Source organism: Telmatherina bonti, assembly GCF_933228915.1.
Source record: "Telmatherina bonti genome assembly, chromosome: 14".
In the NCBI taxonomy this organism is placed as follows: Eukaryota; Metazoa; Chordata; class Actinopteri; order Atheriniformes; family Telmatherinidae; genus Telmatherina; species Telmatherina bonti.
Window position 1 is genome coordinate 28,294,962 of NC_136612.1, and position 22,738 is coordinate 28,317,699.

Genomic DNA, 22,738 nt, shown 5'->3' on the forward strand with positions numbered 1-22,738 from the left:
TAAGTTTAACATTCCACATTGTTATTAATAATAATTAACCTAATTAATTATATTTTATTTGCTTTTTTAACTGGCTTTAATCAAATAAATAGAGGTAAGATTATAGACTGTGTATCAACGTGAAGAAAATTTTTTATTAGTTGTTTGAGGGCTTTTTGCTTCCTGATGAAATTTCCTACCGTTTGTGAAGGCGGCAGAAGAATGAGCCAATCAGAAGCCAGTGGTCTGTCGGCAGACGAACGGTGGAGAGAGAGAAAGAGAGAGAGAGGAAGAGAGAGAGAGAGAGGTCCCCGGAAGCTCAGCTCTTCAGCTCCAGACAAGTTCACCCAGGCGGAGAGAGGGGCTTCACCAACCCAGGGTATCTACACAGACACCCGCAACATACTTCTACATCTGTGGAAAAAGCAAACAATTAAACCCAAGGTAAATAACTCCGTATGTGTACTTTAAATTATTGTTTACTGTCTTTTCCCTCTTTTAATTTCCTTTAACTTTGTTTCTTTGATGAAAGATGCTAAACAAGTTAAACCACTTTTAGTATATTTTTTGCATTTGTACTCTCGAGACTTGAGTATATTCACTTTTGAGTACTATGGTACAGTTTTTATTGGAAAGTTGGAAGCATGGCAGTGCTGTCTGACCGGTTTGTAAATGAATGAAACAAGTTGGCTGAATCCTTCTTTGCAAGGATGTGTGACTCAATGCTTTTGCAATCAAGCAAGTTTTCTCATACAGACCAGTAATTCACGACCTGTTAGACACGATTCAAATCTGTTTTTATTTATATATGTGTGATCTAAATCCATCCATCACCCTCTTGTTTTTAACTGTATTTATTTATTACCAGTGTTGCCCGGGAAGTGGAGCAGGGATATTGAATACCTCTGACAGGTCAGCTGCACAGATAAATGGGATGATAAATGGAACTTGGGGCGCTTCAGATAAACCACATATGCCTGGACTAGAACCAGTTCTGTGATGACTCAAGAATCATAGTAATCAATAATGAAAGAGGCCCATGGCAGTACCATTAATCCATTTAAAAAAAAAGGCTGGCTGGCTTGCAGGGTAGAGAAGTGAGAAATGGAGCCAATATCAGGGCTTTCAGCTTAATGAAACACAGAAACAGACAGGGCAGGTGCTCCATCCCTGCAAGGTTAAATGACACAGAGTGGTCGACAAGCTTTAAGAGATGGTTCTTAATTAAAGTCTATGTATTATATCATTGCTTTAACTTGTCAAAACCAATTTCCATTTAATTTTATGTGAATGCAGTGATAATATTTGTGTCCGAGTACTTGAGGAATCAGCTGGCTGAATGAGAGAGTTTTTACTGGGGTATTATTGTTTGGTCCGTTCATGCAGAAGAGACCGTTTAGTGGTCCAAGATGAGTGATGGAGAGATTGTAAATCATGCTGAGACTTAACAACAACACTTTAGCTACAACAAAAATTAATATGTTGATTAATTAAGCAAAATGAACAAAATACTTCTAGAAATCCAAATGATGCCAACAAACACTCTTCAAAGAAAATATTTGTTTCTTAATATTTTGCTATTTTTGTCGCAATTACTTCAAACCTAAATACATTAATTTAACAGTGTTATGAGAGAAAGAGAAAAGCAATAAAAATTAGATGAAAGTTGACACAGTTGAGTCTTTTTTTTTCTGAAATATCTTTCATACCATTAACTGATCATGTAATTTGTTGCAGTTGATAATGGTCTTTAGCTTTAATAATAAATTTAAACTAGACAGTTGTTTTATATTTATCTAAATAAATGCTGCTGGCATGAGAGTCAAACAGATCTCACAGGGAAAAGGATTTTATGCTTGTATCTGCATTCATGTTGGAAGTAAAACTATTCTTTGTTTTAATACTGACAGAACAATGCATATTGTGCCGAATGTTACAGCTGCAGGAAGAAAAAAATCTTTATGGTAACGGAAGAGAAATTTGTTTCCTGAAAGGATTCATACAACTTTTAATGCTTTAACTGACCTGTTACGATATCGACCATGCTGACAGTGATTTGTAATGAAAAAATAATATAAACATTGTTTATTATTTATGGTCTAATTCTGAATTGCTGTTGTAAGCTGTGTGTGTGTTGGGCATTTTCAGGTCAGTAAAGGAAATAAAGTTCAAAGTTCACAACTCCGCCCTTCAGCAGTAAAAATTTATAGATGCTGTATCTGATACATTTTTATTCGTCTTCAGTCCCACACAGCTACTGAGGGAAACTGAGCCTTGAACCAGAGAGGTTATTTTGCACATTTTTTTGTGTGCATGTTTCCATTGTTACAGTGAAACTAAGGCTTCACCATCTGATCGGCTGGGGTTTAGTTGTGGTTTGTGGTTGGTGTAGCTCTGCTGAAGCTTCAACAGGATGTGATTAGTTTTAATAGAAATATTCCCATCACCTAATTGTCAAGCAAATGCCACAAATTGAGAATAATAGCTTTAAAATGAGCTTTGCTGATACTAGAAGCAAACTCCTACAAAACATCTGCAACAAATTTTTTCTTAAAGATTTTTCCTATTTTATTTTTCTGTGCAGGTGAACGTATTTATTGATGCACATGATTTATATTGTGGGAGAGGTTCAAATATTTCTGCTTCAGGTTTGTTTAAAATGCAGTTAACAGCATTTAAAGGCGCAGATGCAACAGATTGCATTTTAATCAGTATGAAATTAATTTGTCTAGTTTAACATGAAAATGTCTGCAGGGAGTTGGACAAACTGTGGGTCAACAGATAAAGAGTTTGTAACGACACTTGCTGCTCTTTGAGAGACACTGTGAACTGCTGGTGATACTTTGTCTCGCCTTCATGTAAGAGGAACAAATCACAGAGATACAAGGAGAAAGAAAACTCACGTGTACCTGAAAACAAGGACGAATCAAAAAAGGGAGGAAGTTAATGCATCTGAGTCATGACAGTATTGGAAATACAGTCCGATAATTAAGTAGATGCTAATAATTATTGGGTTCGGAAGTTCAAAGTGAGTAAAATGGGACAAGGAGAACTTAAGTAAGTGTAAAATGGAATTACATGAATTTTTTCCCCAGTATGACTGATAGCTTTTCTAAATGTACACTTTTATTAAATCTATAAATTAATTATTGATCATTTTTGTTTAGTCTTTCTGGTTGACCTCAAGTAATACTTAGTAATAAATATTTGAGAAGTTTTTTTAAGTTGTCTCTCTGCCATCTTGGCAGTTAAAATCATCTGATATGCAGCAAATCTTGCACAAGTCCTAGAAGCAGAAACATAAATGTAAACTTCAAAGTGTTTCCCATTAGTCCACATCAAGCTCCTCTGTCCTGCATTCATTCATGTTTCTGCTCATTTCTAAGCATCCATCTCTGTTCCTCCTCTTAGATCAGTCTAACCTGAGCAGTCATGTCGGCCAAAGCCATCTCTGAACAGACGGGGAAGGAGTTCCTCTACAAGTACATCTGCACATCGGCTGCGGTCCAGAACAAGTTCCGCTACGCCAGCGTTATGGCTGACACTGACTTCGACCAACTGGTGCAGCAGCACCAATGGCTGCTCACAGAGGTGAGACAGGAGAAGTGGGTGTGACTTAAATATATGCTGATGGTGAGGTAAGCTCTTCTTTAGCTGTCTGAGCATTTAAACTATAAATCTGTGAGTACAGTCCCTCTTTAGCTTGTGGAAAATGATCTCCTCTTTCTAGAGACAATTACTTAGGCTGGCAGCAGAGCGGTCTCTTGGTGCTTGTTAGCTGACATCACAGGCAGGAGCCATCCATCAGCTCTGTTAGTGGAAATGAAGCCAAGAAAAAGCAGAAGAAGCAACAGGAAGAAATTCTCACTTGTCTGTCCCCTGTTGCATCAAAGCTTTCATTCATTAATCCTTACTTTACCCTCTTCTCATTGCACCCTCAAGTTGTCACAGATAGATTCTCTCTTTCAGAGGTTAATCTAATTACCCAGGTTACCCATCTTGCAGGATAACATGCCATTCTCTCTGTCTCTTCCATTTGGCTAAAGGTTTTTATCTGGAAGGTAAAAGGATGTGGAGGGCAGATCCATGGAGATGCATGCTGCTATGGAATTGATTAGAAAATGACATTAACTTCCCCCCCCCCCCTTCCCCTTGCTTCTCTTGCACATTGGCGAGCTCCCAGATAGTAATGGCTCCACAGCTATAAGTCATTCTCCTTATACTACTTGCAAGTGAGAGGAAGTGAGCTACAGAAGTGGGGGTTGAATATATTTTTGCTCTTGCATCTCCGATGTTTTTTGGTAGATTATAATGTGCAGTTCCTCTTTCAGGTGTTAAATTCTGTTTGATGAGCAAAGGACTTCCTGAGAAGTGACATCACTATATAAGCTAATCTGCAGCCTCATGCTCCAGTGCAAAAAAAAAAAAACACGTTTGCACGGTTGTGAATAATGAATCAAGTTTTTATGGTTATCTGCTCAACAGTTCTGGATATTTTCCTGTTTTGTATTATATGACGTATCAAATGTCTTCAGCTGAACTCTTTTATGTGAAAGCCTCGACGTTGTAATAGATGCAATATTTGGTTAAGTCTTGTCTTGCTGAAACATGCAAGGCTTTCCCTGAGAAGTACAGTGTCTGGATGGGAGCGTGTGTTCAAAACTGAAATTATGTGACAACGGAACAACTTTCCACTTTCCCTCAGTCATCATTGTAAATGAGAAGTCATTCTCAAGTGATTATACCTGGTTAAATTAAATTAAATTAAATTAAATTAAATTAAAATAGATCTGGCTCTTTTCTGGATCATGTTCACATATGGCTTCTGTGCACAGTAGAGCTTTAACTTGCATTTGCCGATTCTGCAGTGAACTGAAAATGATGTGAGTTTTAAGCCAGTGCTGCTTGAGGACTCAGAAATCATCTAATGTTGTTATTTTCAGGCGTGTATTTCCCACCTGGACATGTCTCCAGATTATCTGACTCTTGTTGACATCATGTTCTCTAGATGATGGAAGAGTCAAACGCTACAGTTTTACATTAAGTATCATTCTTATCAATCATGAATCTTATCAATCAAGCATGAATTTCTTTTTATAATATAAAATATTTTATTTCTGCTGACATGCACACTAATGCTGATGTTTAGTTTTAATCTTATTTTTTATTCATTCTATGTATTTTAATCTGTTATAAAAATACATATACATATAGCTATAATCATGTGTTTTTTCTGGTACATAAAATTAAGCTGACACAATATATTAAAACATATTTATTAAATTATATATTTATTTTCTCTTGAGCGAATGGCAGTGCATAGCTTACTGAACCGAGTAATTTGCCTCACTGTTGCTTTTGAAGAAGAGTGCATGATGATGGCTGCTGCTAACATGCTAACGTACAGACATCTTCATCTTCCTCCTGCAGAAACTGGTGGTGAAGCCGGACCAACTGATTAAGAGGAGAGGGAAGCTGGGTTTGGTTGGCGTTAACCTGGACCTGAAAGGTGTCAAAGAGTGGCTCAAGCCTCGCCTCATGAAAGAGGTGTCGGTACGTCATCCACCTTCTTTCTCCCACTCTCATGTCTCTCAGACCATTACTCCCCCCCTCAGCCCTTCCATCTGAGAGTAGCACTTACATGAACTCTCCTCCAATCAATATTACCCCTTCACTTTCCTTTGACCCTCCTCTTCTGCCCCTTCCTCCACCCTCCCTCCCCGTTTTACACTGATATGTTTGGTTTGAACACTGCATTTCTCTGAACAGCTGCTGCTGACTCCACTGCGAGTTGGCTGCTAGTCAATCAGTCCAGTCTGCTGAGTCGAGCGCTGCCGGTGAAGAAACATTCACTCCGTCAATTTAGCTCTGAGACACCGCTTTGCCCCATAAACCATGGAGGCGAGTCGTGGAGAGACTTGGTTGCTTCATAAATCCACAAACAAGTGTGTGTTTGTGTGCAGCAGCTCTGAGATATCATAAATGTATCTCCTCCCAGGTTAAATGGAGCTGTCAGCCGCTGCTGTAGTAGCAGTAAATAAGAATGAATGCAGCTGTATTTGTATGAAGTATGCTATGTTTCAGCTTGTTGGGTTACGTCGTCCATCCAGTTATCCGAACAAAACATTATTACAAGATAACTTAATTTAATTAGTATACAATGGGATTTAGGCATTATGTACATAGTCTCTTTATGTTTGACTTGTATTTAGGTAAAGAACTGAGTGCCTTTTCCACGCCATCAGCATCACATCAAAGTCTTTCTTCCTCTTCGTAGGCATCTTTGCTTGGTCATTTTGTGCAGCAGTTAAAAGCATCTATCTAAATAATCATATTAAGCTGTGCCATTCATGACATTTTTCTAACTAGAATGGCATTTCTGTTTGTGTCTGAGGCAGTAATGTAAGGGCCACCTCATTTATCTGGATAAATCTGAGCCCCTTGTGGGATTTCTGGTTAAATAGCTTTTCTTTTTGTCCCCGCCACCGTCATCAACCTCCTCTTTTAGCTCCACTCTTTGAAATGGCAGCTCTGTCTCTTTTCTTTTCTCTCCGGCTGGCTGCTCTCAGCCAGTCCCTGGTTACACTTTGTGCCCGTTGGCCTTTTACAGGGGAGCATTGACAGCTTCCTCTAAATGAGCTGTGTGTTAGCGCGGCTTTGCCCCGAGTTCGACATGACGCTTTCTTTTTTTCCTCTTGGAATGTCGCTTCGTTTGTGTCAAGCGGCCGGGCTTCGTTATTTTAATTGACCACCTCATCTTTATTCAGATAAAATACATGTTAAAATGAGTGAGGGCTATGAACACCTAATATTTGCATTTTTTTTTATTTCCCTTGTTATTGTTGTTTACTAGTTGGAGATCCTGACATGATCCTGCTTGTGCTCACCGATCTTCTTTATTATATTTCTCACAGGTGGGAAAAGCCAAGGGCATTCTGAAGAACTTCCTGATTGAGCCATTTGTGCCTCATAAGCAGGTAAACCACTCATCATTCATCTGATACAAAATGTCTACGTTTCCACAGACGTTTATATTGATTGGCATCTTTGTCATTTAAATATTCAGGCAGAGGAGTTCTATGTGTGCATCTACGCCACACGGGAGGGGGACTACGTGCTGTTTCACCACGAGGGTGGTGTGGATGTTGGAGACGTGGATGCTAAGGCACAGAAGCTGCTAATTGGGGTGGATGAAAAGATCAGTGAAGACCAGGTGAAGAGAGGACTGCTGACTAAGGTTCCCAGCGACAAGAAAGCGTAAGTTTAAGTGCAGAACGTCAGCGTGTATGTATAAAGGAAAAAGGGAGGATATGATATGGATGTCCTACTTAATACACGGAACTGATTTCAGTACACATGTCTTTAGGTGGAACTATTTGCAAACATTGAGTCACAGTGCCATAATAATGTCTTATTTTATTAGAATGATATGTATTGGACTTTGTCTTTATACCTCTGGGTTGGAGGCAGACATTACTGTCTGTCTGAATCATTCTTGTGAAAACCACATATGTAAGGAGCACATTAAAAGAATTCATTTAAATTTGCAAAGGATCTTCAAGTGATCTCAAGGTTTAACTAAAAAAGGTCAAAGTCACTTGGATCTTAAGAAAACAAGGTACAATTTAATATAAATAGCCAAATTGTCATATTTACCATGACTGGAGAAATTTTCTAAAAACTTATATTTTATTTTAACACCAGACTGTAGACTTTCATCCATCCATCCATCCATCCATCCATCCATCCATTTTACCCACTTAGTCTAATTCAGGGTATCGGGAAGATGGAGTCTATCCCAGCAATCATTGGATGAGAGGCAGGGTACATCCTGGACAGGTCGGCAGTCCATCACAGGATTGTAAACTTGCTTCTTGATTTATTTCATAAAAACTGTATAATGCCGATGCGAAAATAATTGGAGTAAAATGTATTTTATGTCCGAAAGGTCAACCCCCAATGTTACAAACAACGTTTTTCATAAACTGTTTCTTTTATCTTTTTCTCATGTTCCTAAATGTCTCTAACTCTGGAACAGAAAGCAAGATTATGTGTCCTGTGTGTCCACCTTAAAAATGTCAAGAATAATTGTGCAGATCTGTTGCACTGTTGTGTGTATTGCTTATCTGGAAATACCGACAAGGACAGGGCCAGAGGGATGGCCTGGTGGGGAACAGGGTCACCTTAAACATCTAACTAGTCCACCAGGAGTCACCCACAGACCATCAAATTCTAACAAATATCTAGTGTAACGTCACCTTTACCTAGATAAACCTCATGTGTACAAATAGAAATAAAAGCAGCGAATGTACTTCTTTTGTGTTGTTCTACATCAGTGCTACGCTTTTGAGGTGTCCTCTAAATAAAAAACAGACATTTTATTAAAGCTAATGATGATTAATATAACAATACGTAAATAATAATGAAACTAGTCCACATTCATCACTTTCAGTAATATTTTGCATGATGTAGTGAGAGGCAGCAAACGTAGGGAGACAAAGACAACACTCATACTGGCAGTAAATGTCAGGGAGGAGCATCAGATGGTCGCAGGGGTTCCATTAGACAAATCACATCTCCCTCCTTGGCTTTGCCTTTCTCCGATAACTCTCCACCCGCTGCCTTTTTTAATCTCCAGCCCTATTCAGAGCACGTCCGTCTATTTTGATGGGGAGAGTGCAGCGACCCACCCTCTGCCAACCCCTCCTATCTATCTCTCCAGTGGCGCTCTTGTGACAGCATACTGTGGCTGGATTCACTGTCTTGGCTGACATTGAAGAAGTAACCCTGGAAATCACTCGGCCAAGCCCACCTCACCTCCCTCACCCCAGATGCGCGCTCCAGATTACAAAAGAAGAGGCTGTTTTTGTCCTGCCCTCCCATCAGAAACAGACACAGCGAGGCTCAGTCGTTCTGAGTTTTTGTCACAGTTTTCCCCAACGGGCCACTCTGCGACTTGACAACTGGGTGATGCGGTTATAGAGTCTCTGAGCTGCCGGCACAACTGACTGGCAAGAGGGGAAAGCAAAACAAATCTCCACCCCCACCTTTCTGCTGTGACATGTGATGGAGGAAGGAAATTAGATTTTTCCTTCTCTTGCAGGAGCTAATTTACAGGTGGACTGTTTCCTGCCCAGCTCTGCCTCAACAAACCTGCATCTGTAGTTTGTCATTTGCAATATGCAGAGATTCTGACAGTAGCAGGGGAAATCTGTTGCATTGCCTGTAGCTACGACTGAACATTTCAACTGCTCGACTGCAAAGAGTCGTCCTGAAAAATACAAAATGCACTCATCGTCCACTTTATTAGGTATGACTGTTCAATTGCTTGTGAATAGAAATGGTTAATCAGCCAATCACATGGCAGCAACTTGGTGCATTTAGTCATGTCGACATGGTCAAGATGGCTTACTGAAGATCAAAAGGAGCCTCAGTGTACAGTTTTATTACACTAATTACAGTTAGTCCAATAACTCCCACCGTAACGGGTGTGCTTGACTGGTGAAACAGTGTCTCACTCAAACAACAGGTTACTGCATTGCTTATATTTATTAAGATACGTGCAACACAAATGCTAATTACACTAGCATCTCCACACGTAGCCTTGCCGTTGCCAGGTAAATAACTGAGAAAACAAAGATAAACAAAACAACACATCATAACGTACATGTGACACGATGCATGTACATTCTTGTGAAATAAACATGTTTTGATGCATCGCCACTCACCAGCTCAGCTTCACCAGTTAACAACAGTAACTGGGCTGAAAGGGGATCCAGCCCGTAAGAACGCAGGGGGGACATACGTCACACCCTAGTTTTGCACAAATAAAGCCGCACCATATACAACATAGAGAAAATTATATAATAACCCAAATATATATAAAGTGATGGCTGGTTTGTTGTAAACCATAACCCATACACAATTACCCCAACAAAAAAAAAAAGGTTTACTCCAGATAGAGGCAGAAATGGTATTAAAGTGTCTTAAAATGTGGCATGGTTGTTGGTAGTCCAGAAACTGCTGATCAGCTGGGATTGTGACACACAACCATCTCTAGGGTTTACAGAGAATGGTCCAAAAAAAGAGAAAACATCCAGTGAGCAGCAGTTTTCTGGATCAAAATGTCTTGTTGATGTCAGACTAGGAAACAGGCTATAATTCACACAGACTCACTAAAAATGGACAATAGAAAATGGGAAAAAACATTTAACTGGTCTGATGTGTCTCAATTTCTGCTGCAATGTTCTGATGGGAGGCAGAATTGAGTGTAAAGAACACAAAAGCATGGATCCACCCATCCATGTATCATTAATGTAGGCTGCTGGTGGTCATGTAGTGGTCTTGGGGATTTTCTTAACACACTTTGGGCTCTTTAGTACCAGTTGAACACAGTTTAAACACCACAGTCTCGCTGAGTGTTGTTGCTGACCATGTCTGTCCATTAATGACCACAGTGTTCAATCTTCTGAGGCTACTTCCAGCAGGATAATGCACTAAGTCACAAAGTGTGGCTTATCTACAACTGGTTTATTGAACATGACAATGAGTTGACTGTACTCCAGTGGCCTCCACAGTCACCAGATTTCAATCCAATAGAGCAGCTTTGGGGTGTGGTGGGAGAGGAGATTCACATCATGCATGTGCAGCTGATAAGTTAGCAGCAAGTGTGTGATGCTGTCATGTCTGCATAGTGCAAAATCTCAGAGGAATGTTTCCACTACTGTGTTAAAACTTTGTGATGAAGAATTAAAGAAGCTCTAATGACTGAAAGGTTTCCAGCCCAGTACTTAGATGACCTAATAAAGTTGCCAATAAGTGTGTGTATAGATGACATGAGCTTGCTATGTTCTATGTAACTAACAGCAGACAAGTTTCCATGCAAAAAGTAAAAACAGTGTTCGCATAAAAAAGTAATTTATTGAGAAACTGTCAATGTTTAAAGAAATGTCAAGAAACTTGTGAACATTCTGTTACTGTGTTAAAAAAATGTATTTGCAAAGAGAACTTTTGTTTCAGGCTTGTTATAATCGCCATCTTATCACATGCATGTGAGTCAGTGTGTTTCCACAAGCGCTAAAGAGACAAAGCTTTAACCTTTATACGCTGTAGCTGTTGCCTCTGCAGAGCATTTTGTTACCTTCGTTGTATCAAACATGTTTCATATCAAGAATTAACTTAGTACAAAGTGCAGTCTGCTGCATTTAGAAACCAAGAAGTAACAGAGAGTATCTGTGTGTTCTGAGATAACTTAAAAGTATCTCATCTGAAAAAAATTTGTTTCATACCTTTTCATGCCTTCTCCTCCAGTGTTCTTGCCAGTTTCATTGTTGGACTCTTCAACCTGTATGAAGAACTCTTCTTCACATACTTGGAGATCAACCCTCTGGGTACGTTTTCCTTTTTCTCAAAGTCACTTTAACATCAGTTTCTGAAAAAGCAATAATAAGGGGATTCACACTTTATTCCCTTACCAGTTCATTAGTGTATTATCATGTTAGGAAAGCTTTTAAAGGGAATTAAGAGGAAACCATCATTACATAATACAGCAATAGAAGTCTACTCTGCTATATTTTTAACACTGAGGGAAGAAATCATTCAATAATTCATGCATTTGCTGTTTAATGAAGGCAGCGTGTGTTTGTAATGAAGTAATTGGGCACCAGTACAAACCCTCTGGCATCTGTTCATGTTTGCTGCTCTGATGTTTGGCCACTTCCTTCCCATCTTCACTCCCCCTCCACCTCCTTCTGGGACAGCAGGAACATTGTGGATCACCTCAGTCTAAACATGAACCTCTCTAAATTTAAATGCATCCCATGAAAAGCTTATACGTCCTGCTTACACACTGATGCTAAATAAATGAGGAAGAAGTGTAGGTCTTGACGTGTCTCTCTTCTCTTATAGTGGTCACAAAAGATGGAGTTTATGTCCTGGACATGGCAGCAAAGATTGATGCGACAGCTGATTATATCTGCAAATCCAAGTGGGGTGATGTGGAGTTTCCTCCCCCCTTCGGCAGGGAGGCTTATCCTGAGGTGAGGAAGTACTGGAAACAACAGCTAGCAAACGGTGCATAAAGTTTAAACTTATCAGCGTTTAGTAGCTGCTGCTGTTCTCTGAGGAAAAACTGCAGATGAGTAAATGGCCGTCTCCTTCTCTGAATTTTAATTCAATTTCTCCCAAATGTTCAATCAGTTTATTGAGGTCAAAGCTTTTTACAGTCAATATGGTGTTAAATAAAACTTTTAAGTGTATAATTAAAAGATTCTTTTGGTTCCATGTTGGTCACGGATTCAAGCAAACTGACCTGTAAGTAAAAGTACCATGAAACCGGACCACCTATTGCTCATCACATGTAGTTACATCAATGTCCTGGTTCAGTCTATGCTGAGGAAATGGTTTTATTGCATCACAGAGCGGAGAAAAGTGTTGCGTATGAAAAGGAATAAAAGTAAAGCTGAGCTGTCTCAACTCCTGCCCCGTTTAGTAAGATGGTCATTACTAGCACAGCAGAATCCCAGTCAACCAACATCTATGACTCATTCTGAGCAGGAAACGATCTTCAAATATAGAGAATGTGAAGGTGTGCCAGTCTGTGGTGCATGTTGGGACAGAAGTACCATTTTAGGATTAGGATAAGGATTCCTCTTCCGATAGCCTGGTTATGTTTATGACTTGGTTATCTGACAAGAGATGGACAAAGAGAAAGAGAGAGTAGGATCTTACCAGGAGAACTTAAAGTGGAACTATTATGTGCATTCCAGGCTAATTTATTTTTATTTCTGAGACCAAAAGGGCTGGGATTGATCGCGTTATTGTCACAAATCGCTTTATTTACTTCAGACCGACCCTCTCCGTAAGCTGTCGGATCAGCCTGCCCCGCCTCCCGCCTCTGCACTACATCGGGAGAGCGCACCGCAACTGCTTTCGCCGTCATTGTAACATCTCATAAACAGAAGGATTAGGCTAATATGAACTCAATAAAAAAAAAAATAGAATAAAATACAATGTCAACACATAGCATACAGCCCTACATGTTGGGACCTGAATCAGACCCTGAAAACGAAGTGGAAAACAGCAACCCACAACAACGAATGCAGCAGGATGTCTCTCTTTGGTAAACTCACCAGCCATCATTGAAAATAACTTTATCCGACGTTTTCCACCCACCTGATGTATTTGTACATGCCCTTGTTAACCAGTAGAAGGTAACCAATCACCGAACCTTATCCCCCGGGACGTCACAAGGATTTCCAAGTAGAAAAAACTCTCTAAAACGACAGAGAGAGAGTGCTGGAACTCAAACATGCGTTTTAGGTGATAAAATACAGTGCCGTTCACATGTCTGATGAGGATTCAACACTGTAACACTTTAGAAAGCTCAGAAAACTTGAAATACCATAATATGTCCCCTTTAATACTGCTGTTGAATGTAAGATTTTCTCATTATCAAGTCGGTACTGTGTCGAAATCTGATTCTCTTTTAATTCCGAGTCACATTTTTGGACAGTTTTTTAAGTAAACTAAGTATGATACTTTTCTAATGTTTTTTTAAAGCATCATTAAATATTTAGTCACTACTACGTGGGTTGAATGTAGTGGGTTTTGAGTCACTATACTCAAACACTATAGGGATATGTTTGTGTGTAGTTATGAAATGTTTGTTTTTAGATTGATTTTAGATGCTGGTCTTACAGTTTTAGTATAAATACACAATCTTATTGTCATATTTTAGCATTTGTGCTTGTAAAAGACAAACTCTGAACAATCTGGATACAAATGCTGTATGCAGCTTCTTGTATTTTTATAGACAGCCTTGTCAAAAGCATGAAGCTGCATGGAAATTGCAAATTGATCATAAGGCTATTTAAGGTTGAAAGCTTTATTAACACAATAACAGATACACATAGCTACAGCAGCATGCAACATTTGCTTTGTAAAGTGCTGTTTTAAAGCCAAGAGTGTCATTGAGTCATCTGTATTTTGGTACTTTTTGGAGCCAGAATAACCAGTTCAGATTAAAGTAAACTGGAGTGATACTAAATTTGTCAAGATATGAATTTTTATCGTTGAAGATTAATATCCTATTAATGTGGAATTGGTTCTTAAATGATTACTACTGGTTGATGGGAAAACAATAATTCATTGGAATAATGACACCATAACTCCTTGTCAGAATTTTTTATCGTCTTTTTTTGTGATGGAATTGGAAGCTTTTTCAATTGAAATGTGTTGGAGCCAGGAATGTTGTCGCTATCAGAGGTATAGCAGATTCAGCAGCGACTACTTCAATCTTTTACATGATCTACACTCCATGTTCCAGCAGAAGCTCGTGTGGAAATAACAGCAGAAATAAACATATTTGCAGCCTGATGAGGTGAATAAAGATCAAGAAAAACAATAATAATGGCGCATTAGATTTATATAGCTCTTTTAAAGGCACCCAAAGCTCTTTACATTGAATCCATTACTTTTTCACTTCACATTCAATGATAAGCTACATGTGTAGCCACAGACTAACAGAAAGGCTGATGCATGCCAGCCGTCTCCACGGCCATCACCAGAGCATTCATTCACATTCATGCACCAGCGATGCCGACACTAGAGGCAAGGTGGATGAAGTCTTTTGCCCAGCGGCAGATTGACGGAAGGAGCAGGGCTTGAACTGCCAACCTGGACATCCTGCCCCCCCAGTGGCTCAACTTAGGGCTTAAAAACCACCGTTCATGAACCAGTAGAGGATTAATGAATAGCTATGCCCATCTCTTAAAATCAGTCTGTTGAATACTGAATTTTTTTATTTTATAAAATGTTTGTCTTTTGAATAGTTAAAACTAGAGATGCGCCGAACCACTTTTTGGGAGTTCCGATCCGATATCTGAAATTTGAATATCTGCAGATACCGATATTTGCAGATACCAAATCTGTTTATGTGAACATTATTGTGACAATGGTTTTATTTCTGTTATAACTGTGTAAGATTTTATTAGATTGTAATAAACTACCGATCCTTTCTGAAGTTACTTCACCAATACAAATATAATAACATTATAGACCTAACAGTTTTCAACAAGTTTTATTTTGATATGGTTCATTTTACCTAAAGACAACTAAAAATGTGTGGTTTTGAAAGAAAGATCTTGCTTTTAGTGTAACAAAAAATGTCACATTTTAACATTCAAGGCTTTTATTTCTTTTAAAACATGTCCGAAGCATGTCATCAAACACATCTGCACTGGCTTGACTAGTGTGGTATCGGGTATTGGTTGTGGTATCAGTACACTTTTATTAATACCAAGTACAAGTACACACGCTTGGTATTGAGCCAATACCAGTATTGGTATCGTTGAATCCCTAGTTAAAACATAAACATGACTGGATAGTTACAATAACAGTCTTCTAAATTGAGTCTACTCTTCCTCCATTGCAGCTGCTTACATAACCAATTATAACTACAGCGTGTCTGTAAATAAGGATGTTGATCTGTGCTGTGTTTGTTTATTAGAGGCTTTTTTTTCCCTTTTTGGCTGATGGATGTAGGAGCTTGTTCAAGACACACTGTCTGTGCAGCAGACGGCCCGGTCTAATTGGGCTTCGGTGAGTCGAGAGTAGAGATGAGGGACAGCGGGTGCCTTTGATTGGAAGCTGTTTTTACTCTCAGCCACCAGCTGTGGCTCAGGCTGTCACAAACAACCACTGATGCATTTCACTTCAACTGTCACTTGTACTATGTACACAATATTTTCACTGCTGTTTAAGTACTGCTCTGATGTCTTCCTCTGTACCATTAGTTTAGCTATTTTTCCTCCATATTGCCTTGCAGGAGGCCTACATTGCCGATCTCGATGCCAAGAGTGGTGCCAGCCTGAAGTTGACTTTGCTCAATCCTCGAGGGAGAATCTGGACCATGGTGGCAGGAGGAGGTGCCTCTGTGGTGTACAGGTAACCAGCAACAGCACCTGAACCTGATTAAACTGCATTACAGAGCCTGCATGAATGGGATGGCAGAATGCACGTCTCGTTGGCTGCATTGTCTCCAGACTCTCTCCTCATTATATGACTCCACTACACATAATTTAGTTGTAGCGTTAGCAGAGGATGTCAGTGATGCAGTTGTGAGACTGATGATGCAGCAGCTCGAGCTGCCCGTTCAGCTGCCTGCTAAATTAGACTCCTTAATGTTGCTGTTTCGGTGCGAGTCAGGAGGAATGAGTGGTGTGCCGTCTGTCAGAGGATGTAAAGCGCGACATGCAGATACATCAGCCATGAATAATTACTCCCTTTGTGCGCTGTTAAATTGTACTGTTTACAGTACAGAATTAATTAGAAGTAAATGAAAACAGTTCAGCTGAAGCCAATTTTTCTGACGTTGTGTTTTTAGCCCTTTACCCACATTTGTTTCTTTATACGTGTTGATGATTAGTGATACAATCTGTGACCTGGGTGGGGTGGATGAGCTGGCTAATTATGGCGAGTATTCAGGAGCACCGAGCGAACAGCAGACGTACGACTATGCAAAGACCATCCTGTCGCTGATGACAAGAGAGAAACACCCCGATGGTGGGAAAAGATCCAGATTATCTTGAAATTCTGAATCACATCATTGCTTTAATAAAAATACTTTTTTTAAAATGTGATAATGCTGTGTTCCAGGAAAGGTTTTGATCATTGGAGGAAGCATAGCAAACTTCACAAATGTTGCAGCAACCTTTAAGGTCCAGTAGCACAAGCATTTCTTATTCTAGTCAGATTAACATAATTTATTATCATCAAATTATTCACAAGGTTTTTCTTTAACCTATTTTAGGGGATTGTGCGAGCTATCAGAGACTACCAGGAGCCACTGAAGGAGCATGAAGTCACCATTTTTGTTCGTCGTGGAGGCCCCAACTACCAGGAAGGTCTCCGAGTGATGGGAGAAGTTGGTATGTCCAGCCTGATATTTATTAAATTTCATTTTTACCAGTTGTATTGAGTTCATTTAGTCTGCAAGCACCTGCAATTTCATGCAACGTATTTAATATGATGAAAACTTCCCCTGCAGGAAAGACCACTGGAATCCCGATTCATGTATTTGGTACAGAAACCCACATGACTGCCATTGTTGGCATGGCTCTGGGTCACAGACCAATCCCCAACCAGCCTCCAGTTGCTGCCCACACTGCCAACTTCCTCCTCAACTCCAGCAGCAGCACATCGGTATGACACCCAGCGACAACCGAGCCGTTGTCATGTTGTATCGAGTTCAATCTGTGTGTTTGTGATCAGCTCTATCAGTGCAGGAGTATAGTTTCCTTGCAGAGTGAGAGGAGGGCGACCGCAACCTCCTTTTCAGCTACAGCTGCCTTGTCCTTTTTAGTGAATCAGATCATCAGAAACCTTGTAGCTCTTTTGTTCAAAAAGCATTACAGACGTTGTGGACCTCTCTCTCAAATAGTTGCGAGTCAGTAGTGCAACGCAGATTACCCCTGAGGCATCCATTAAAAATGTGCATTGTGAAGGATTTCAGCAAAGCGAGCGTGTGCATGCACATACAGATGTTTGATTTTGCCACAAATGCAGAGACGGATAGAGGCACAGTACACTAAGGCAAAAAAAAAAAATGCTGCCGATGATAAAAGAAATTTCTTTTTTCTTTATTTCTAGACTCCAACATCCAGGAGAAAGGCTCCTCTTTCGGAAAGCAAAGCTAAAGTTGAAGGTTCACCAGCCAAGAAGGTTAAAACTGGAGCTCCTGTTGGTGAGGAAACACACTCGACACACACTTTTATCTGATTTCATGCAGAGGCAGCCTGAGGTGCAGAAGCCTAGTGCTTCAGCTGGGTTGTCTTCAGGTGTTACAGCTCCCTCTTTAGACAGCAGAGGAGGCTGCAGTCCACACTCAGTGAAACAAAAGTGACTGTGTTTATGTCTCACACACACGAACATTTCTTTAAAGCCTATATTCATTCATGAAGGCAGTCCTCAGATAGATTTAAAGCTAACAGATCATATTGATTTTAAATCTGAAAAATGATACAGAGTGGATCCGCTCTTGCTACCTTGTCTTTAGTTGCTTTCTAACAGCTTTTCTTTCCTTGTAGTTAAGGCAACCACCCTCTTCAGCAAACACACAAAAGCCCTGGTGTGGGGTATGCAGACACGAGCCGTACAGGGCATGTTGGACTTTGACTATGTCTGCTCCAGAGATGAACCATCTGTCTCAGCTATGATCTACCCGTTCACGTAGGAGTGCTCCTCTGACCTTTCTGCTGTACATGTGCTATGTTTTACATTTAAGTCTTTAATAAAAACCGTCCTTCCTTCCAGTGGAGACCACAAACAGAAGTTCTACTGGGGCCATAAAGAGATCCTCATCCCGGTTTATAAGAACATGGGCGATGCCATGAAGAAGCATCCTGACGTGGACGTGCTCATCAGCTTTGCCTCTTTGCGTTCAGCTTTTGAAAGCACCATGGAGACCATGCAGTACCCACAGGTAAACGTCTTCCCGCAGCATCTGCAAGCTGTAAAATCCTTTAAAGGCTTCTGTAATTAAGCCTTTCTGCTCAACTGCTTTCAGATTCGGACCATTGCCATCATCGCAGAGGGAATTCCCGAAGCACACACCAGGAAGATCATTAAAGCAGCGGATGAGAAGGGTGTCACCATCATCGGTCCAGCAACTGTTAGTTTTCTGTCTTTTCTCAAGAGTTTTTTCAGTCTCTGTACTGCTTCTGTTCCCATCACAGCAAACTGCCGTGTGTGTGTGTGTGTGTGTGTGTGTGTGTGTGTGTGTGTGTGTGTGTGTGTGTGTGTGTGTGTGTGTGTGTGTGTGTGTGTGTGTGTGTGTGTGTGTGGTTTTTTTTTTGTTTTGTTTTTTTTTGACAGGTTGGTGGAATCAAGCCAGGCTGTTTCAAGATCGGCAACACAGGAGGGATGCTGGATAACATCCTCGCCTCCAAGCTCTATCGTCCAGGCAGCGTAGCCTATGTGTCCCGCTCAGGCGGCATGTCCAACGAACTTAACAACATCATTTCCCGCAGCACGGATGGTGTATTTGAGGGTGTGGCCATTGGTGGGGACAGGTAGGTAACTGCTGTTTGAATGCATTGTTGAAGTGCGTTGGTCTGAGCTGGTGCTTAATGCTGAAGTCCTCCGCAGATACCCAGGCTCTGTGTTTACTGACCATGTGCTGCGCTACCAAGACACGCCTGGAGTAAAGATGATCGTTATCCTGGGAGAGGTAAAGAAAAACACGCTGTTGCCAGCAGCCTTAAAAAGTTATTGATTGCTATATCCTGTATCAATCTTTGTAATACTCTTCCTAATAGATTGGCGGTACAGAGGAATACAAGATCTGCCAGGCAATTCAGCAGGGTCGAATCACGAAGCCAGTGGTGTGTTGGTGCATTGGGACCTGCGCCACCATGTTCGCCTCAGAGGTAAAAGCACATATGTACAACAATGCTTGTATTTATTTTAGGCACTTGACTACTTTTTTTTTTCTGACTCATGTTGCACTTTACCTTTTTTTTTTTGCCATCAGGTTCAATTTGGCCATGCAGGAGCATGTGCCAATCAGGCCTCAGAGACAGCAGTAGCCAAGAACAAAGCTCTGAAGGAGGCTGGTGCGTTTGTCCCCAAGAGCTTTGATGAGCTGGGCGAGATCATCAAGTCAGTGCCAAGTCATCGTCATTTCTACTGTATAGTTAATACATCTGGTGTGCAGTTAAACAGGGTTATTTGCATACCCTACAAATAACTATTTTTACCAAATAAATCTTCCTGCAGATCTGTGTACGATGACCTTGTTGCTAAAGGGGTTATACAGCCAGCTGAAGAGGTTCCTCCTCCCACTGTGCCAATGGATTACTCCTGGGCACGAGTGAGTATTTAAGCAAATGCAATTGTTTTTTTATATTCATTCATTCATTCTTGATACCACTTAATATAAGGGTCACAGCTGGAGCCCATACTATGAATCATCAGGCGAGAGGTAGAGTGCACCCTGGACAGGCACAAAGTCCCTTGCAGTATTTCCTTATAGTGTCATACAAAAGACAACATTGTACAAACCTGAAAGAAGGAAGTATCTGTCATATATTGACGTTGGGATGTTTATCTGTTATTGCCTCTAATATAGACATATCTATATGTCGTTGCTTAGCAATTTAGTCATTGTTCCTGGTGTGGATATCCTATTAATCAACCAAAACATTAGAAATGATTTGCCATCTGAACAGTGTATTTTCTCCAACATCAGAGTATGTTTTCCTTGTAAATACTTTTTTTTCCCTTTTGATTTTAGGGTATTTTAACTACCACCCCTTCCCATTAATACTTTTTCAAATCATTTGTAGTGGTTTCACATTCAATCTCTTTTACCCATTTAATGTGTACGTTTATGAATTTGTCAATAAAATCCCCCAAGTCATGCCTGCAACATATTTTTCAGTGGTTTAAATGAAACATTTATCCAGATATATGTAAACCTGCAGGAGAACACATTTCTATCAGTGTGATAAACCGTTTAAAGGAAAGAAGGAAATGAAATCTGGATAAGTCGACTTTTTTTTTTTTTTTTTAAGTATTTTCATTTAGATTTTCACACACTTCCTCTGAAATGTTAAAAGTTGTCATTTTTTCTGAACAGGATATTGTGTTTGCAAAATGTAAAAAAGCTAGTGACATCTCTTATCTGCAGATAAATACAATGTTTTTGTCAGCTTTATAACAACGGTACTGATTATCAGCTGATGCACTTTACTGTGTGAACATAAAAGAAAGTGAACCAAATATTTCTTCATCATTTCTTGTTATTGCTTCCTTTCCTGTCTGTGTACCGTGCAGGAGCTTGGTATGATCCGTAAGCCAGCCTCCTTCATGACCAGCATCTGTGATGAGAGAGGTCAGGAGCTCATCTATGCTGGCATGCCCATCACTGAGGTCTTCAAGTCAGAGATTGGTCTGGGGGGAACTCTGGGGCTCCTGTGGTTCCAGCGGAGGTCAGCTTCTTTTAACAATTAGTAGTTCTTATGAACAGCCTTTGAACATTTGTTGACCTGTGTAAGCATAATGTGTGCCTTCACCACTTTATGTGCAGGCTGCCAAGGTATGCGTGCCAGTTCATCGAGATGTGTCTGATGGTAACCGCGGACCATGGCCCTGCTGTTTCTGGTGCACACAACACTATCGTCTGTGCCAGGGCTGGGAAAGATCTCATTTCCAGCCTCACCTCCGGCCTCCTCACCATTGTGAGACACTTGAACCTTATGTATCCATGTTTTTTTTTTTGTTGTTTTTTTGGTCACACACTTATAATAACCCAGCATAAGCAAACCTGTCTTCTAATTTTCTGTCTTTTCTGCAGGGTGACCGCTTCGGTGGGGCTCTGGATGCTGCAGCAAAGCAGTTCAGCAACGCGTTTGATAGCGGCATGCTGCCCATGGAGTTTGTCAATAAGATGAAGAAGGATGGCAAGCTGATCATGGGAATTGGACACAGGGTGAAGTCGGTGAGTCTCTGATGCTAATGCGCCTGTGCGGTCGGGGAAATGACTGAATTGGAGCAGTATTGTCAATCAGACATTATCTCTGCTGCTCCAGATTAACAACCCTGACATGAGAGTCCAGATCTTAAAGGACTTTGTGAAGCAGCACTTCCCCTCCACCCAGCTGCTGGACTATGCTCTGGAAGTAGAGAAGATCACCACTTCTAAAGTAAGACTGTGAACTCCATGTTAGGCCAAATCTGCCAAAGGTTAGGAAAAACCCCCAGTTGGAATTCATCTCGCATGATTTTTTTCTCTCTCTGTGCTGACCAGAAACCCAACCTGATCCTGAATGTGGACGGCTTCATCGGTGTGTCCTTTGTGGACTTACTAAGGACTTGTGGTGGATTTACACGGTCAGCCGATTTCTTTGTTAATGTTTTACCAGACCTTTCTTCAAGTAGGGCAAAGAGATATTTAAGTGACTTAAATCTATGTGGGCACATACGTTCAGACTACAGGACGACATGAAATGAAAACTTAACTAAAAAAAACTTCTTGTATTCCTTGTATTTCCAGAGGGAAAATACATGACATTATAAATAATTAAATCATAAATTAACTACATGTAGAAACAGCTGTTTATGCGTCACGTGAGTACTTAGTTAGTACTTAGCGCTGAATGAAATTTAAATTTAAATCTGAAGTGACAGACTGGACTTCCTGATGTTGTTTTCACAGAGATGAGGCTGATGAATTCATAGAAATAGGTGCCTTGAATGGCATCTTTGTCTTAGGACGCAGCATGGGATTCATTGGTGAGTTTTTTTTTTCAGTTGCTATGGCAATTTCTTACAGGAGCAAATGAATCTACGTTGTCTGTAAATGAATCCATCCTCGTTGTATCTCCTCAGGACACTACCTGGACCAGAAGAGGCTGAAGCAGGGTCTGTATCGCCACCCGTGGGATGACATCTCCTATGTGCTCCCAGAGCACATGTCTATGTAATTAATGAGAGCAAACCATGTAGTGCCAAGTATCACTCCTGAAACTTACTGTGATGTCACTTGAAAAAGCAGTGGCAAAAAAAAAAGCGAAGATGTTACTATTATTGCTGTAAATGGCAAATACGGAGAAGAACTTTATGAATATATTTTTTGTTTTAAAATCCTGTCAGTGCTGCAGTCGTGTTAAATATCAGCTAAATCTGCTCCAGGGGTCTTAGTGTTGTGTATTTGTGAGAGTTGCATAAGGAATCAGATGTGCAGGTATGTGAGAGAATT

At 40.4% G+C, this 22,738-nt stretch overlaps 1 protein-coding gene across 1 annotated transcript; it reads left to right on the forward strand.

Moving 5' to 3' along the window:
- The first annotated feature begins 384 nt into the window (after nt 1–384).
- Nucleotides 385–22,499, forward strand: aclya (ATP citrate lyase a). The gene is made up of 28 exons (XM_079253476.1): nt 385–423; nt 3,391–3,570; nt 5,410–5,532; nt 6,894–6,956; nt 7,046–7,236; nt 11,290–11,369; nt 11,887–12,017; nt 15,806–15,924; nt 16,406–16,542; nt 16,636–16,697; nt 16,790–16,907; nt 17,027–17,181; nt 17,629–17,722; nt 18,066–18,207; nt 18,292–18,460; nt 18,545–18,649; nt 18,853–19,049; nt 19,126–19,207; nt 19,296–19,406; nt 19,511–19,638; nt 19,756–19,849; nt 20,815–20,969; nt 21,068–21,218; nt 21,335–21,478; nt 21,570–21,683; nt 21,788–21,870; nt 22,196–22,272; nt 22,369–22,499. The coding sequence occupies exons 2-28, from the start codon at nt 3,412–3,414 to the stop codon at nt 22,461–22,463; spliced, it is 3,279 nt and encodes a 1,092-aa protein (XP_079109602.1). The 5' UTR covers nt 385–423; nt 3,391–3,411; the 3' UTR covers nt 22,464–22,499.
- The last annotated feature ends 239 nt before the right edge of the window (nt 22,500–22,738 follow it).